Here is a 19589-nt window from a genome sequence, read left to right as displayed (position 1 = left end):
ATTTGCACATGATAAACTACTAAATTCTTGGCTAAATTTCACTTCTAAAGTGCACAAGGATACCTTTGCAGAAATACACAAGGGTTTGCCATCAATGACTTGACATTTCCCATGCCATCAGTGTCCTCCCTGGATCCCCAGTGCAAGAAAAATGTTAGTGGATTCATGGAGCCAATGTGGAGTGGGTCATTGGTGACACCAGGTTAGGGTATGGAATTGAGGAAGGGAGACAGATGGTGAGTACAAAAATGTTTCAGAGAGTTCTAAATTCTGTGAAAAAAAAAAAAAAAAGATGGATATTTTTAGAGAGTGACTAAGGAAATGCCAACTCCTTTCTGAGAAGGTGACTTCTGACCTAAGATATGAAAGGCAGAAGAAATCAGTCTCCCAAATTCCTGGAAGCAGCTCTTTCCAAACAAGTGATGGGAACCCAAAAACCTTGAGGGGTGAACAATCACAGTATGTTTGAAGGATTGAAAGAAAGAAGGATGGTGCTTCTGGATTATACTAGGTGAAGGTCAGAATGGAACTTGATAAATGCAGAAAAGGTAGCAGTAAACCATGTCATGAGTCAGAATTTGAATTTAATTCTAAGATTAAATGACAAGTCATTAAGGAATTTTAAAAATAGTCATGGTATGCTTTACTTTGCATTTAACAACAGTTCACTGACTGCTCTAGGGACAATTGGAGTTTATGCACTCAGAGTGGTAGTTTTTCTGGAAGAGAGATAATGGAGACATTATTCAGTAGGGTTGCCACAGATGTGGAGAAAAAAAAATTGGGGTGTATTTTGGAAGTAGAGTTGATAGTTCTTAGTGATAGATTTATTTATTTAAAACACACACACACAGAGATGCATGACTTGTCAAAGGAATGTCTCCTGATGTTACTGGGAAATTTCTTGCTTTCTAGAAACTTACTTCCAAAGCCTTAATAATTAGGCCAATGATTTCTCACTCTCTAAGTTACTGTCACAGTGCTTGCTTGTAGGCGGGCTTTTTCAAAAGTTAAATTGGTCAAGACTAAAAGAATCATTATAAGCTATTATACATATACATTACACATATACATACATATATATATATATATTTAAAATACATTCAGCAAACGATAGGATAGAAGCTGCTTTAAATTTGGGACAATGTGATGTACTTAAGTTTCTTTTTTATTTCTCAAAATAGCTCATAATTCCTAAACTCGTGTTTATGAGCATAGCATCTCAGACCATGTAAAAAGCTCTGCCTATGGAGATTTGATTGCTGGAGAAAGTTGTTTAAGTGAACTATGAAATGGACTTCTGAATCGAAATTGCAGGAGGATGGCAATTTAGAAGTCACATCTTTTATTTGCATTTGATTTGAGTGTGTACCTGTGTGTGAAAGAGAGTTTAAGTGGATATAATAACAGCTTCAAGAAGGAGCAAGATTCTGTTACTTACATTTTATATTTTGAATGGCATTATCGAATACTTTAAATTGCGTTAAAAGTGACAACTATAAATCAAGGAAACACTTCATGCTTGGAATCTGATCTTTTACATTGTTTAAGCTGGTAATTTTCATACAGTGCTGGAGAAGGCTGGGAGTCATCATGAACTTTCCGTTTACAAGAACATGACCTTTTCTTTACTTCTAAATCTCTTGGTTGCTTCTTTGGTTTTGGTTAATGTTCTCACAGAGAGGTAATTGAACACTGACTGTTCTGTTAGGTGTGAAGTTCAATGAAGACAGATCTATAGGATCAATGATTCTAAACATAAAGAGTATCCTTTCCCCTTGCAAAGGTAATGAAATCCAGTTCAGAGTTTTTTATTTGGTTTGTGGTGTCCAATTTTCTTACTAATATTAAATCCAAAACAGTCATCCAAATAATCTGTAAATATGTAACAATTAGGAAGATCATTAATTTTTATGTAGTTAATTTGTGCATGCTAAATATGGATGGTGCTATAATTCTATTTATTCCACATTGGGGCAACCTCCCACAACAGTCAATGTTGAGAATAAATATTAGTCAATTGAGTACAAACTTAGTGTTCCCAGCAAACTTAATACAAAAATTAAAAGACCATAAAACTGGTAATGCTAACAACCAAAACAAAAATCTTGGACAGCAACATCCAAGGTACTTTGTAGACAACAATATCAAATGAAAAACTATTCTTGACTGATCAAGAATTGCATTTGATGACTCAATTTGTTCACTGAAATGAAAATGATAGAAATTTTATCATTTAAAAATAACCCAGAAAACACAATCAACTGAAACACTACTAAGAACATTTTCAGAAGCAAAACATAAAATGAACTCAAAACATTTATAAGACAGATAACTTTATCACCTGAATTATGTGTCAGAGCAAGGAGAAACAATCAAGCAAAATCCAAACTGAAAATAAACCCAGGGCTTATGGACTTCTAACATACCTCAAATAGCATTTGGTAATAAAAATAATTCATACTTATACTTTTCCAGGTGAGATTTATATCAAAATTATAACATTTTTCTGAAATCAAAATATTTCCTTTTTGACATATCTCATTCTCCTTTCTGCAAAACAGTAAGAGAAATATTATCAACCCCATTTTATAGACAGTAATTCTGAAGCACATGGAGATTTTATGATTTTTTTTCAGGAAAAATAAAACAAGATTTTCTGAGTTTGGGTTATTAGATTTTTCAGTGATATTCCTGCTGTCCATATTATTTTATAAAAAAGGAGGGAAGACTTCCCCTTTTCTCTTCTTTCTCTTCCCTCTTTTCTCTTTCCTTCCCTCTTTCCCTTCCTCTTGTCTCATCTCCTCACCCCTCTCCTTTCCAACCCCTAGTTTTTCTTTCCTTTCCTTTTTCTTCTAACAGTGTAATCTCATGAGAAAGTAGACACATGCATTATGATGGCATAATATTCACTTATTGATTGATTCAAACTATTGAGCCAATACTACAAGTCTAGGGATACATGTAGTATGCCTATAAAAGGTATTATATAAACATAATAAACATTAAAAATATCACTGTGTGTTGTACTATGCACATGGCTCTATCTGTATACATATAGCAATGACAGTGACCTAAACCTGTGAGGGAGCCCCATGGTCAAGGAAGAAAAAGTCAAGGTGAAATTAGATGGACAAATAGTGAAGTTAAGGTGGAAACAGTAAGGATAGGAAAGCACTATAGTTAAAAGAAGCTATACATACTAAGGTCTTCTGATAGAGAATAGGCCCTGAAATGACAAATATAGCTACAAATAACAATTATTATTTGACTGTACCACTTTCTTATTTAAATTCCTTCCTTCTCCACAACAGAATAGTTTTCACATTATCAACATGGTGAAGAAAAACTTTTAGCATCTTACCCTTACCTACTCTTACAACCTTATCTGCATCTTCCACTCTTGCAAAACTCATACATTAACTCTTCACAAACCTGGTATGATAATTTTATCCTCTATAACTCTCTCTCTTCTCATTGGAAAACTTCCTACTAATAAGCCTTAACTACCCACACCCAGACATGCTACCTCATTTACCTCATGAATTAATATTTCTGCTCAGGTCAACTTAAATATCAACTTCCCTGGAGAGTATTCTCTCATATTCCTTGACTTGCTAAACACATTTGTGAACACACACAAGAGAACTCTCAACTAATGAACACATCTGGAGAATCTCCTTGGGGAAAGAAATAAAATAAATAAGAAAATGTTTGAGACACAAAGGGTAGTGAAGGTCGATATTCTAAGTAATTGAGAGCATTCCAACAATTCATTTTAAATTAAGCACAAGATTTCTGATTATTTTCTCAATAGTTTTTAAATTTAAGATTAGATAAATCTCAAAGAAAAATTTAAAAGGTAAATACTGACTAAAACCAAGGGTAGTGATAGAAACCCTTTGAACATCTGCTGATAAGACCATATGGGTAGAAATTATAAGAGTTTTAGTTTCTCAATGGATTCCAGTAAGTTCTGCATTTACATAATACTCCACGTCATCATTAGCATATTAGTCATTATTGGAAAAATAGAAAAGCTTGCTTTCTTCAAACACAAAAATAGAACATATCAACATGTTTTAGAAAATAGCCCATATTTTAATTTCACTGTATCTGAATCTGAGGAGTAGCCAGAGGAAGATGAAGTAGGAATAAACAAAGTGAAATATGGTCAAGTGATCAAAAATAATATTTCTATTCATTATATTGAAAGTTTATTATATTGAAATACATAGGAATGCAAATTGTATTTCATCAGAACTCGTAGCAACTGCTGCATTAGAAAGATGCATGTCTACACAACAATAGCAATCTTTCTCCTATTCGACAAGAAGACAGAGTTCAGGTTCAGGAGATAAAAATATTCTGTTCTTTTGTGATTGCACACTTTACATTCTGAATTACTAGTTTCTAGTAAATTCTACTGTAGAAATTTAAACAAAATCTGAATCACTAAAACATTAGGATAAAGCAAAATCTTCCCACATTTTCTATATCCTTATACCAACTCTGATCCTGAGTTTCACTGTGAACAGAAAGAATAATATCATACGTAGTGAGAGCACTGATCTTAGCTGATTTCAGATTTTACAAATGCCTGCTGTGAGTGTGAATCATTGCAGAAGTGGTGATTCATGTCCTTTTGTAAAGGTTAGTCCTGCAAATCCTTAAGGAAGGAAAAAAATAAAACAGATAAAGGGGGAAAAAAAGAAGTAACTTGCAGGTCTTTCAGTGAATAGAAATAGAATTTTCCACAATCTATATACTCTGCAGGGGTCCATTCTTCTCACAGTTGGTGGCAAGTCTCCAGGGCTCTAAACCCCAGAGCTCCCAATAACACTAATTGCTTCAAAGTCCCTGTCTAAGGAAGAGGCAGTTTTCACTATAGTAGACAAGTTAGAAGTTAATTTCTACAAAAATAAATACTTCTGGAACACTAGTAAAAGAAAAATCTAGTGAGATTCCAAGTATAGTATTAATATATAATTTTATAAAGAAGTATATTTGGATGGAATATTTAATTGCTTTTTTCTATAGGAAATATTGTTATCCTTCTCTGTAATGCACAGTGCTGATAGAAAACTGAAGTCCAAATCATCAAAAAATACTTGAATGCTTTGTTATCAGTAATCATTAATTCTTTATAATTTGCTGCAGACTTACATTTTTCATTTGTTGCATTGAACACAAAATAGATTTCTGTTAATTACCTTACATATCTGATTCTATACTATTTCAGCATTGAAAAGAACTCTTTGAAGTTTGGTTCAGGATGTTTCATGTTGATATTTTCCTATGCCTTACAGCTGCCTTTTCTCTAATTTATCTGAAGAGCCAGTACTAATCCATAATGCACTGTACCTGCTATGAGAGTCCACAAACTCAGAGATTGAGATATTACATATATGAAGAAGGAAAGCTCATTAACCAGCCTAAGTGTATGAAAGTTTAGAGATAGCACATGGAGAAGTACATCACTGCAGGTCCATTATACTGGACTGTCAATTTCAAGAATACCCCTCTTTCAGGCACATAATTTTTGTTCAGTTGAATTTGCAAGTGACCAATGGAATTGGCAAGGGTTAGTTAGTTTAGGCACTGTTGTGAACCTTGGAAAACAGAGTAAATATCCTGATTCCAGTCCTACCAATTTTAGAGTATGCTAAAGATCTAGGACTGTTTAAACATATCAAGAAAATGTAGAAAATTCTATTTTTATATTGCTCTTTGTATAGCACAGAATTAAAATGAAGGAGGAAAAAATTAAATCAGGTAGGACATATTCATTTCAAGCTTTTATAGTTACTGGTGACACCATCTGATAAGATTCCAGACCTTTTTTTCTTTTATTAACTATTGTCAGTTGTTGAATATTTTATAGAGCAGTGTCTCAACTTGAATGATGGTGGGCTACCTGGTTTAAGCTGTTTCACCTCGCACATGATTAAATTATATTTCTTCCTGTCTGAACAAAGATTATATTGAAAATACAGGAAAGATTTGGCACCAGGGAAATACATGTTAGTATTTGACAAGTGTGGAATAGTGCAGGAAAATATCAATATGTGATGAGGTCATGATAAGAATTTAAGAAAAATACCAGGAAGTATCTGAATATTAAGTGGACAGATGCCTCACTATTCTTTTGAAATGCCATTCAAATGGCCCTCAGATCATATAATTTTCAATTGTTATACTCATTTGGGCAATACATGTCAGTATTCAAGGAAACTGAGAAAGCCTATTCCTTGTGGTTGCTGAATCAAAAGATCTAACACACTATAGTAACAGGAATTTATTATACGTGAGTCAAAGTGTAAAAATTTATTCTAATTCACATTTTCTGTTTTAGGGTAGATTATAAAATAATTACATGTTTTGTAAATTATAAAACTATGAAACAGTATATATCTCTGCATGCTGGCTAGAGTCAAAATTTTAAAAAAAGCAACTTGAAAATGCTTCAAGAAAAATATGGACTTTTGAGCACAGAAAAGGTACAGGTCTATTCTGGTGGGGGACAACATAAAATAATGTGACTCCTTAAAGCAGAAGCTGGGCAAAGAAATTCTGCTATTCTGCAGAACAGAGTTGTAGAAGTTATAAATCAGAAAGAAAGCAAAAAAAGAAAAAAAAAAACAAACCCAAAACATATATGTGGGACTTTTCAAGGTTATTTAATCTAGTCCCTTTCCTTTACGCAGATGAATTCCCAAGGTGATAAGAAAGAGCTATATAGTTGTTGATTCTACTTTAAAGCACTCCAGAGGAGGAGATGCCAGGGTATTCCTTCATATACTTAGCAGCTTTTATTAGCCTCATAGGATGCTTACATACAAATGAATTCAGAAACTACCAATCAAAATTCAAAATGGTTTTGCTAAATCTGGAAATAACATATGCTTTTTTCAGAATACTAGTGATGGGAGATATTTTTTCTTTTCTACTTCCATGTATCTACCACTAACTATCAATCCACATTATCTTATCTTTTACTCTTATAAAAACATAGCAATGACAAATTATCTTCTTTTCTTCTGAATTTAAATCATAAAATCCCAAATTTATAATGTTGGTGTGCAATGTTTAAGATTAAACTTATTTTTTATTTGTTTTAAAATGAAAGATTTTATAATGACACTGAAATCATAGATTTGCAGCAACAGATGAGATATTAGAAGTATTGAATTCCACATTCTTACAAAACTTGTACTTGGACAATTCTTAATGATATGGAACTTAGTATGTTCTCATACAGCACATATGATTTTCTGGCAAGTTAAATTATCCTTATATAATATTAACCTTTATATAAAACTATGATTATACCATTGGTTTTTTTTAAACAATTTTGGAAGCTTTTCATTATTCCCTGTTAAATTTTACTCTGCTGGATTGTCGCTATCACTGTAGTATTGAGAAAAATTGGATATTAATACTGTCATCTTGTAAATTTACTTTCACTGCCAGCTTCGTGACATGCTGCTGTGTCCTTATTCATCCACTGATCAACATATAAACACTCAATGTTGATTGCAGGAATCTACCAATCATTTATAAATATGCAGAGAAAATCACCATCTAAGAGTGATGTCATAATATGCAATGTCTTCCACATTTCTATAATGTGACAGTATACATTATTAATGAGAAAAGGAAATAAAGGTAGTTTAGTCTTCATTCCGTAGAGTTTAAGGCCCCTGATCACCTGTTCTACTCATACATTCTCACAAATGTTACTTTTTCACAATCAGTGTCAGCTGGAGCACTTGGTAGAGAAAATAATCATCTCTGAATGATTTCATGCATGTTGAATTCTTTCCACATAAAACAAAATCCCAAGGGATTTCAGATGATCTAATTAATCATGAACCTCTTCTTTAGGAAGCACCTCTTTTTAAATGCAAATACTCTTTAGAATTACCATCTTCATTCGTATCACTAACATATCTTCATTTCAGTGAAGTGAGAGTTCTTTTCCTCAGTTTTGTTCTGATAAGAGAGTACAAAAATACTCTGACAAAGAATTAAGTGATGACTGGAGAAGGAGTGGGCAGAGAAGACTGGGTGTCAGACTTACTTTTGCTCTTTCTGGTTTCTTCCTTCCTCACTCCAATCCTGCAGGTTCACTCCTTTCTCAATTGTTGGACTTATCAAACTTGAAATAATAATTAGCCAAGTAGTCTCAAGATTCCTCTTTTCAGCATTATTGAGGTGAGTAAGAAAACTCATCATCTATAATGTTTCTCTATTCATAAGAAGACCCTTATACAAAACAATCCCCAACATATTATCCCCCTCCACCTGATTTTGTTTGACTAACTTTCAATCTGCTTTCCACCTTAAATTTCTTATTTGTTATGTTGGTGAATTGTATGTCATTTGACTGGGCCACAGAATACCCAGCTATTTGGTCAAACATTTTGGGGAGTATACCTATGAGGGTGTTTTTGGTTGAGTACAACACTTGAATAAGTCCAGTACACATCTCTTGCATAGAATAAAGCAGATTGCCTTCATTAATGTAAATGGGCCTCATCTAATCACTTAAAGGCCTGAATAGAGCTAAAAAGCTGGGTAAGAAGGAATTCTCTCATGCCTCACATTCTTTGACGTGGAACGCTGATATTTTTTTTGTGGGGGGGAGGCCTTCAGATTCTAAATGAAATCTTAAATATTTAGATCTTCCTGATCTTGAGACTATTGCATTTGGATTGAATCTATACCATTTCAGTTCTCCTGGCCCTTGGTTTTTGGGTTCAGATTAGAACCACACAATTTCATTTTCTGGGTCTACAGAGTACTGAGTGCATGTTGGATTTGGAACTTGACAGTCTTCATAATTGATGAGCTAATTCCTTATAATCATCTCTTTCTCCTTTCTATAGTCTCTCTTTCTCTCCCTCTCTCTGTCTTGTTTCTATTTCTCTGGAGAAACCTGTCTGCCACACTTGTTGGCTTATGCTTATGCAGCCCTGGAATTAAGCTCCATTTAATCTGTGTCTAGGCTGCCTGAAACCTGTCTGCCTGTCTGACTTGGATTTCTCATAGTTATTCATTGTTCATGTTTTAAACAATATTGTTCTATCCCACATCTTTGTGGACTACTAGTTCCCTGATTCAAACTCCATATTGCCATATTAGAATGTATTATCTTATCCCCACTATTGGCCATCTTTAGCATTGCTCTTTCTGCATTATATGTCCAGGTCTTTCTCATTTATTCATCTGTTCTAATTTGTTAAACAATTTCACCATCAATTCACAATGCTAAAACAGGTACAGTTTGTAACTCTCCTGTTTCCTCCTGAAACTCTCTTCTTTCACTGTTATGTTCTGACTGAAATTAAAATACATTTGTGTGTTAATGATGGGCCTTTTCAGTGAGGCTTATAGTCTTAGTATAGTTAGTTCATAAGTGCTAAAGATGGAATACTAGAAATAAAATAACCTATTTCATTTAAAGGACATTTATGTCTCAGAATTATGCTTTATGAATTATGCTTTATGAAAGAGAGAGACAAATTCATGTTTTTAATAACAAGTAGTTAGTCACCCAACTAGTGAATTCCAATAGCAATCAAACATGGGGAAAGAGGTTTAGCATTATCTAGTATTGTGATGAATACTGATCTTCCCTTAGGAGATACTGGAGCAGATTAGGGGGTCAAGAGTAGAGCCCAAGAATGAAATAATGTGAAGGGACTCTTGCTTCTGCTCAGTTTAAAGTTTCAGTGAAGTAAGAGATAAAGAAAGAGGTTTCTGCAATTGCTTCATTAATAAGCACATATACATTTCAGTTTTTGAAAATTATTTTTATAATGTCCTTGGTATCTTTTAAAATGTATACAAAAGGCATCAAATTTATAATATCTACAACCAGTTGGGGTTCTTGAGTTTGGGTTCAGTGAGAATACCTCTGAAGGGACACCGAAAATTGTTTGGTTCAACTAGTTTATTTTACAGGAGAACAAGCATGTCTGAGAAATGAAATACCCTGCTAAGGATCATAGGACATCCAGCTCCTGTTCCAAGTTTAGTGTCTTTCCAAAACTCCAATTTAACAGACGGTTTTGTTTTGCTCTTAATAACTATGCAATTTGAGAACAAAGTTTTTTTTAGTACACGCTAACAAATCATTTTATCTTCATTTCCTACCCCTTCAATATAATTTTCAAGTTTTTAAAGTTTTTCATACAATTTATGTTCTTAATTTATTCATAAATTAAAATGTTAACTAACAAAAGTTATTTGCAAACCTACTTGGTTCTTCACCACAATTTAGCTCTAGTTTTATTTAAAGGATATATCTTTTTCTCTGTGTATGAAAATTTCTTACATTAAGCAAGGTGGGAATAGCATAAATCCCATTTGTACAAAAAAATTCCCAGCTTATCATCTTTTCCCCCTCAATTTTGTTTAGCTAATTTTCAATTTGCTTTCCACATTAAGTGTCTTATCTATTATGTTATGCTCTTATCTCATGTCTTGCTTGTGCATGGTTTTCTGGGATGTAAATGAGGACATACTTTTTGAACCAAGCTCTAGAAATGGAATCATTATGGGGGAAAAAATTCAGAAAGCTTAAATAAGGCCAACATTATCTAATGAAAATATATCCCCACAGAGTGATGTCTGATTTTTTATATATATATATTTATATGTATATATTTTTAAAAGGATATCATTGCAAATTTGAAAGATGTAAGGACACAATTATAGAAAAAGTGTCTACTTCTCTGGTATATGTATATATAATTAAAGATAAAGACATATAACCTATATCTATATATATGCAGAAATTTATGATCTTACAGTTCTGGAGGCTGGAAAGTTTAATGAAAGCTTTCTTGCTGCATCATTTTATGAAGAGAGAGAGAGAGAGTGCACAAGCAAGCATACCCACTCCTGAAAAACATTTTATTAAGGTATTAAACCCACTCATGAGGGTGGCACCCTAATGGTCCAATCACAAGTTTCTGTTTTTGACTTCAAATAAAATTAGTGAAAAATTTAAAAATGCACTTAAATCACCAAGGTAGACAAAGATAATACATAGTTACATATTTTCAATGCAGCTTTGTGTGGTGAACATTTTTAGAGACTGAAGTAAATAATGTGTGAAAACACAACAATAATATCAACAAAAATAAAATTATATAACACTATCTGTTGTAAACTTAGAATCAAAAATTCTCAACAACAAAAGTTAGCCAATCAAACTGAACAATACATAACAGGATCCTTTACCATGATTAAGTACGATTTATCCCAGGGAGGCAAGTTCGGTTCAACATATCCAAATCATTAAATGAGATTCACAAAAGAAACAGAAGAATGAAGGATGAAAATCATGATCACCTCAACAGATAGAGTAAAAGCATTCAAGAAAATCCAATATCTTTTCATGATAAACCACCCGCCCAAATTAGAGGGGAATGCATCTTAATACCATAGAGTCAATATATGATAAATCCACAGCTAATTTCATGCCCATGATACTTCATCATATGATGAAAAGCTAAAAGCTTTTCTTCTAAGATAAGGAACAAGACACGGATGCACATTCTTATCACTGTTCCTCAAATTTGTATTAAGTTAGTCAGTCAGAGCAATTAGGCAAGCAAAAGATTTGAAAGGCATCCAAGTTGGAAAGGAAAAAGTTAAATTGCCCCAGATTGCAGAAAACTCTACATACAGAAATGATTTACATGATTTACATACAGAAAACTCTATATTACAAAAAATTCTTATGTGCCAATTATACCTTAACAAATGATAAAAAGAACTAGCTTAAGAAAATGCAAGACATAACACCTCTTTTATTGCTAGAAATAAGTTTTTCACTACTCATATTTCAGAATAAAACACTACTTTGTCATCAGATCTACACAAAGAAGTCAACTTTTATCAAGAAAATTATTTTACATATGGATTTAAACTCACTGTTAATAGAAGTATGCTGTTTTTTAAAAAGAAAAAAAAAAGACAATTCAACATAAAAAATAAAAATGAAATATTTTAAAAACACCAAAGTAATTGTAAGATACATAAATAGGACACATACCGGATTTAGAAGAATTGTGAGGAAAAGTTCACCTCCTCTGATACTTTTATCTAATTCTTGGGGTCCTCCTGGATACTCTTTGTAGAAAATAGTGTGGGTGAACAACCCACAGGTCTGTCGAGGGAGAACCTGAGAAAAGAGTAAAAGTGGCACATTGGCATTTTAAAACAGGTCATTTTAGATCAAAGTGAACAGTATCATTTTTTATTACAATGAATAATGGTTTTATTCTCATTTATAAGAATGGATACATCATTCTGTATCTGTTCTGTAATATACAAAAGGGAATAAATATCACCCTTTTTGGAATATCCTAGAAAAAGGGAATAAAAAGAGCAGTACCCTAAGAATCTTTGGGTGCCTGAAAGCCAAAGCAAATGAGTAGATAAATTTATATCGCAGGTGCTATTTTATTCCATTCTGTCTGTTGACAGCATTTTGAAAAGTGTTTTCTTGAAACGGAATCATAGCCTGTCTTTAATTCTTAGTTAAACTACCCAAACAAATAGAATTGAGGAATTCCTCTGGAGAAGTTAGGCTGGCTAGACAAAATTTTAATTCTGACCCTTCAGTGGATAATCTATACAAAACTCATTCCCACTATTTCTAGTTTGTCTTAGGTTCGCCAAAGTCACTCCATAGCTTAGGAAGGAATCTTAGAGCCAAATGACGTATTAATGTGTGACTGGTTACCAGCACGTTAGGCTGGGAATATCTGAAATTCATGTAAAGGGTTTGATTCTGCATCCTTAAAGGTAATGGTGATCTGTCTTCAATCCATGTGTAGATCTCAAAAGCCTTCAAGATACACAGTAGTACGTGCTCACCATGATGCTATTGTGAATGAAGCCCTTTCTGTACCGTGCAGGTTTCAGATGTGGATATTCTTCAGTGCTGGTAACCTGAATACCCCAGACCTTCTTCCAAGCTGCATACAGCTGAATGTGAACCGGGTAGACTCCTGAGTGATGTGGGGCCACAGCATAGCCCATGTTGATTGGTATGCCATGTTCCTGAAAGAAGTCAGAACAATGGGATGGAGTGTAATCAGTTAATTCAATTAAAAAACATGATACCTCCTATAGAAAACACACTGAGTATGAGAAACACATATAGAATGAACTAGCAAGATGGAGTTTTTAATCTTTCTGCAGTTTACATTCTCTTGGGGCATGAGGTCTGTGGATATTCTGAATTTTGAATACAGAAAGTTTTGGGGAAAGATAGGAAGTGAATTTGACCTTTCTTCAGATAGACACAGGAAATTTTTAAAAAATGTATTATTTGAGCAAGCGGTGGTATGTGTGTGTGTGTGTGTGTGTGTGTGTACTGTTGAACAAAACAAATCTTTTTTTTTGTTTGTTTGTTTGGTGCTGAGAATTGAACCCAGGGCCTTGTGCTTACAAGGCAAGCACTCTACTGACTGAGTTATCTCCTCAGCCCCTGTTGAACAAAACAAGAAATGAAAGTATGAAATATAAAAGTAATGAACTTTTACAGGTAAACAAAAGGATTTAGAATTATTTATATTTGCATAAAGTGAGCTTGCACATCTAAGATATGCTCTATTTTAAGAAGAATCTAGGGAAATGAATTGTAAGGGAGGAAATTAATCATAGTCGTGTCTTAGGGAACTGTTTCTATGATGCAGATTAAGTGAAGATGGATAGCAAATCTGGATCATATGTTGTTGGATTAAAAACAGGCTATTAATGCTATATAATTGCCCATGATGTTTTGGACACAAAGGGACAAGGAAAAGGAAAGGTTAAGATTTTACTCCTGGTTTTAAGCTTTAGTTTAATTTATTCTTATACAGCATACACTTCACTATGAGATACTTACCTTGGATAAACAGTCAACTCTTAAGGAAAACAGGTATAAATTTAAAGCAAGAATATGAAAACATTGTCAAAGAATGGTGCTATATTTCTAGGGACATGAAACAGATCTGCAGTTTTCTAATTTCTACTTCTTTATACCTTTCTTTTTAAATGCTTATCTGCTTTATAAAGACTCCTTGTAGGATTGAATCTCATCAATTGAGGTTGTAAATGACAATGTACAGTCATATATGAAAGTTGATTGAATCAATAAATAGAACACAAAGGTGTTGACTTGACAATTGCCATTTATATTTTCTATTACATGGTACACAGCAAAAGAAAAGAATTCAGTTTGGTATAATAAGCAAGCAGGCAATGGATCACATATCTACAATGCTTAAGTCATATGCCACACTTAACTAAGAAGATGGGCCCTAAATATTTCACAAGTGTCCATCATTCTTCCTTTCCTGGAATGACCTCATTGTATAACCAAATTCACTTCTCTTTTATCAAGATTATATGTTTTCTAACATCTATTGCAACAAATGACTCTGTGGGAAGACTGAATTATGAAATCAATGCTCTAAAATGAGCTGGAGTATTTTGCTAGGCACTAGGGAAAACTCATTGTTCAGTGTGTGCAGGAAAAAAATTTTTTTTTTCCAAGAGCTTGTATTTACTTATTTATTTATTTTTTGCAGTGCCGAGGCTTGGACCTAGGGCCTAATACGTGCTAGACAAACTCTCCACTGCTGAGCTATACTCATAGGCCTGGAGCTTTTATTTTCAATATAAGATAAGCTTGGAAAAAGTTCAGTAACAAAAGTACTTGAAAGCTACCAGGTAACTGCTGTAATCCTGACATATCACTGGGGGATATGTATGGTACTGAGAGAGGACTTACCTCTCCATGATTTGTTCCTGTTGCCTGTGAAGTATCACAGTGTTCTGAGGATGAACAAGCATCCAATAGCCAAGATATTGTGAACCTGTGGCTGTGTTACATGTGGGAGGGAGACACAAATTTCCCTACTAGAGAAAACTAGCTTAAAGGGTGTTCAAATCCCTTTGTCTGGTGTATAGAATTTATATGACTATTGTCTGGGAGGTTACTTCTGATTCATAGGAAAGGGGAAAAAAAAATCTGTAATCCTCTTACTGTTTTTCTAAGTGCCTCATACAGAGATTTTATAAGTCTCATCCCATAATTTAAAGAATGACAAAACAGTTTATGAATGCTAATGGTCTTTAATAATCACTTTGTTAGTCCTCATTTTCTATCACTATTTATGTTTTATTCCAAATGTGGGGCCTGGAATGTTAGAGAAGTATGTTAGTGTCCTAGAAACAAAGAGATGAAAAGTAAAATCAGTGAAGGGGATTGAAATATCAAACAACTCCCTCTCTTAAAAAAAAAAAGATGTTTCACTTTTGACAGGTAGTAAAATGAATTGTAGAACTTCTCATGAAAAATCAGAAGGTAAAAAGCAATTGATTTGGTGAGTAGGAAGGAAGGGTCAGTAAAAAGATTTTATTATACTTATTGATTTCTGGGGGCTCAATGTTATTTTGCTCATAAGGTCATCTTATCATACTGGCAACTGGAGCTCAATCAAAATAGTAAATCACACTAGATAATTATGAGTTTATACTTTTTCAATCTAAATGATAACACAAAGTGAAAAGCAATTCCCCAGTAACTCTTTTCCTGTTATCAAGGGGCTTACTGAACTAGAAAGCTTCATTCTTTACTGTCTGGAACTTAAGACCCACTTTACAGAGACCTGGCCAACTAAAAAATGAAACCAACATCATATTTACACAAGATCACAAAAGTTACAAACTTTGAAACGTTTTTCAATGTAAATGTAGGAAGTACCTGAAACTATAAAATAGACATAAATTGCAGAATGAATAATTCCAAATATAGCTTTTATTATTTATTAGAACAATGTCTCCTAAGGGATCTAGGAATTCTATGATGTTATAGTATGACATACCAGCACAAATATTTACAGGGGAGTTTGACTTATCTCATTTTTCCTTTTACATTAATTTCCTGTTAGTTGGAAAACGAGATATTGTGGTAAACTGCAGCCTATATAAAAAACACCACCATTTTTCAAAAACAAGTGCAAAATAAAATGCATTTAACACTAAATCACTAACAGCAGCTGTATTGCTGATTTTTTGATTTATATTTTTTGATTTATCATTCCTACTGATCATATGTTCTTGCAATTGCTTGATATTTATTAAACGTTTTTACATTCACATCTCATGTGATCTTCATGATAATCCTATTAGGACAAGTGGATGTTGCTATAAAAGATGGAAATTGAGTCTCAGAGAAAGCATATGACTTGCTCACATTAACAAGTGTTAAGGTTAGAATTATACCCAAGATTTCTAAATTCAGTCTTTACTTTTACTTTTCCACTAAAATGCTTCTACTATGAACAAAAGGAATTGATTTTAGTGTACATTTCTGAACTAGAACTTCTATCATTTTTTTTTAACTAGGAGAGGTTATAAATTAAAAACCTACATCTCTCAAACTCCTCTGCAACTATCATTTTCAATGCAGATGAATTCCAATCAATTATAAGTATTCTGGCCAGATTTTGGAGGTAGTAAGGAGACAGAGGCTAAATTCTGGCAGCTGCTGGCTCCTGTTGGTGGACAGTGAGATCTTGAAAACAAGAGATTTTTCTAAGTAGTGTTTGGTGCTCTTTTGCAGAGCTGCAGCAAAGGATTATTGTTTCAGTCTGAGCTCCTTTGGCAGTCTCAGAAATGATAAATGCCCCAGGGAAACAGCTCTGTATGACTCTGTGAGTCCCTGCAGCAATATAGCCTATAATCTGCTCCATCAGCCCTTCCAAAGTTTTTGGAAGTATTTATGTTACTGAATAAAACTTCTCCCTGTTTAAAATAACTTAATGTTACTTTAGCTTGGAAAAATGGATTGATAGAGCTAGTCTTTGCCCTTTTCTAATAAGTATAAAAGATTTAGGAGGTTCAGGTGAGATATCTAGTGTTTTGAATTTTAGGAAACAGAGGCAGAGTTTGGTAAAATACTGCCTAATATTGCTCTAATAAAAGTGGTTACTATAGGGAAAACACTTATCTACACACACACACACACACACAGAGTATATGTATATAAATATGATTGGTTGTTAAATCTTACATACTGAACAGCCAGTGGATAGGGTATTGTAGGTAAACAGGAAGTTATAATCTATTTAAATAATATATACCAAACCCACATTAAAACGATTAAATTCAACTACACTTGAAATAATTACTTTTGAGTTCATGATTTATGTCAAGTGCCTTGCTAAGTGTTAAGAATACACTTAGATGGCTTAAATGTAAGACATGGCTTTTGCCCTAATGAAATTTGAAATCTAGAGACAATCAATTAGACAAATGCATCTGAATTCTAGTTGAGTTTTGGCTAAAGAGCTTTTGCTTTTTTAAATTCTGAACAATTTATTCTGAATTCATAATAGTGTTCAACCAATTTGACATACAAAGACAAAAGGCATAACAGTGGACATTGGGAGTTGCACATACACATTATCAAAGAAGACATATTACATATACAGAAAAAAAGTACAGCAAAGACAATCACAAGAATATTTTCCTATGCTATTGAACAAGGGTAATTCTATAAAATGTCCCAAAACAGAGCTAATATTTTGCCTGCATGAAATATATCAAGTTAGCAAAACCAAAATATTCTAAAATGAACATGCAATGTGAAAGTTGTGCCAATGGAAATAGAATTAGGCTCTTAAATATTTCAAAGTTGTCTATACGAGAAGTTTTAGGAGTTGTTCTGGATTGGATATCAAGTGTGCTCCAAATGCTCCTCTGTTAATCTAAGATTGTTCAGAAGTGAAATGATGGAATTGTGAAAGCTGTAAACGAATCAGTCCATCTTAATTTGAAAGTTCTACTGTGTTGGGTGGTAACTGCAGTTGGGTGGGGTGTAGCTGGAGGAGGTGGGTCACTGGGGGTGTGCCCTGTGCCCCTCCTTTCATGCCTGACTGCCATGAGCTGAGCAGTTTTCTTTTGCTGGGTCCTTTAGGTCTAGTGCTGTGGAGTAGGCTATCTATGGAATGAGACCTCTGAAACCATGAGTCCCAGATAAACTTTTCCTCCTCTAAGTTGTTTTTGTCAGGTATTTTGGTCATAGCGATACAAAGCTGACTAACAGGTGTGTTCATGAAAAAGGAACATTTATAAAGGGTGTGTCTACAGAAGTTAAAACCTTTTTACTCTATAGTTTTAAAATGTAAGTGCAAATGAGAAAAATCTAAATAAAACTTTTAAGAATTAGTCTATGAATAAAAACAATTGAGTGGTACATTCTTGTGCATTTGGATTTTTAAACTGATACTATGTAATTCTGGGATAATATAACAAGCTCTTGACCCTACTACTCTAGTAGGAAATTTTGCCCTTACTTTCTCAGACAAGAAGTCATCTTAGTAATGAAAAGAAGAAATGATGATACATAGAAATTCAAAACAAAACAACACTATAAAATAGTAAAATATCATCAAAAGAGTAGCCTGTAAAATTCAGAACTATTAATTTAGTGCAAATGTCTAAGACCAAACTGCAAAACAGTACAGAGTATTTGATTATTATAATGGAATATGATTACTATTTTTAACATGTAGAGATTTTGCTAGTGGAAAAAGAATGATGTCCTTGACATGAACATCAATGGAAGTTGAAAATCATTTCCAGTTAACATTGGCTATTAAAGTTAAAATAGGAAATTTCTATCTAGAGTTCTGCAATTTGAATCTTCTTGGCTATTTTATTAGCAACCAAGTAAATATAATTCAATATCTCAAATTATGTATATAAGCATTTGGTAAGAATGGAATATGGATAATTACCACTTTTGTTTCAGGTGACATAGCTATAGTGATGCTGCTGCACATTCAAGTTTTTAACCCAATGACATTATGTTTGGGAATTTTTCTCAAACCAACAATGATCAAATGGAACTTAGATTGAGATCTAAGTACTGGTGCTTCCAAGAATGATCTTTTTTTATGATTTCCAAACAACAATTAATAAGTGTGAACTTTAGAATTTAAAGGATCTCAAACAAGTAGTAATCTCAAAAAATACTGAAAAGAAAAAACTACTCCAGATAGTTATTAGGGAAAAAGTGAATATCTTCAGTTTTTCTTTGTTTTAATATGAGTAGAGTTTTATACATGACTCTGCCAAAAAGAAGCTTAAAAAAAGACATTGTTAAGAGATCCTGTTACATCTCCCACAAAATTCACATTTAAAGTAAAATCTGATATTTATTAATAATAATAATCTGAAATCTCAAGAAGTAGGGCAAATGGTACATATTTGTATGTCTTAATGTGCATTAAATTATAAAAATAATTTGAATGGTGTTTCCAGTTCAAAATATATTTGCTTTCTGCTATCAGTTTTCTGTAATACGTTCTTACGTTCTTCTTCTTTTTCTTTTCTTTTCTTTTCTTTTTTTTTTTTTTTTTTTTTGTACCAGGGATGCTTAGCCACTGAGTCATATCCCTAGTCCTTTTTATTTTTCATTTGAGGCAGGGTCTGGCTAAGTTGCTTAGGGCCTTGCTAATTTGTTGAGGCTGGCTTGGAAATCGAGATCCTCCTGCCTCAGTCTTCAG

General features: G+C 33.3%; 1 protein-coding gene across 1 annotated transcript in view; it reads right to left on the bottom strand.

Annotated features, from left to right (window-relative positions):
- Positions 1 to 19589, bottom strand: part of Ndst4 (N-deacetylase and N-sulfotransferase 4) — a 240708-nt gene that overhangs the window by 74532 nt on the left and 146587 nt on the right. The window contains exons 4-5 of the mRNA XM_047566890.1: positions 12898 to 13083; positions 12071 to 12199 (exon numbers count right to left, since the gene is read on the bottom strand). Of these exons, the coding sequence (XP_047422846.1) occupies positions 12071 to 12199; positions 12898 to 13083 (315 nt within the window). The remainder of the gene's footprint in view (positions 1 to 12070; positions 12200 to 12897; positions 13084 to 19589) is intronic.

Source organism: Sciurus carolinensis, chromosome 10 (genome assembly GCF_902686445.1).
Source record: "Sciurus carolinensis chromosome 10, mSciCar1.2, whole genome shotgun sequence".
In the NCBI taxonomy this organism is placed as follows: Eukaryota; Metazoa; Chordata; class Mammalia; order Rodentia; family Sciuridae; genus Sciurus; species Sciurus carolinensis.
The sequence above is the reverse complement of the archived record's forward strand: the minus strand, read 5'-3'. Positions and strand labels throughout refer to the sequence as shown.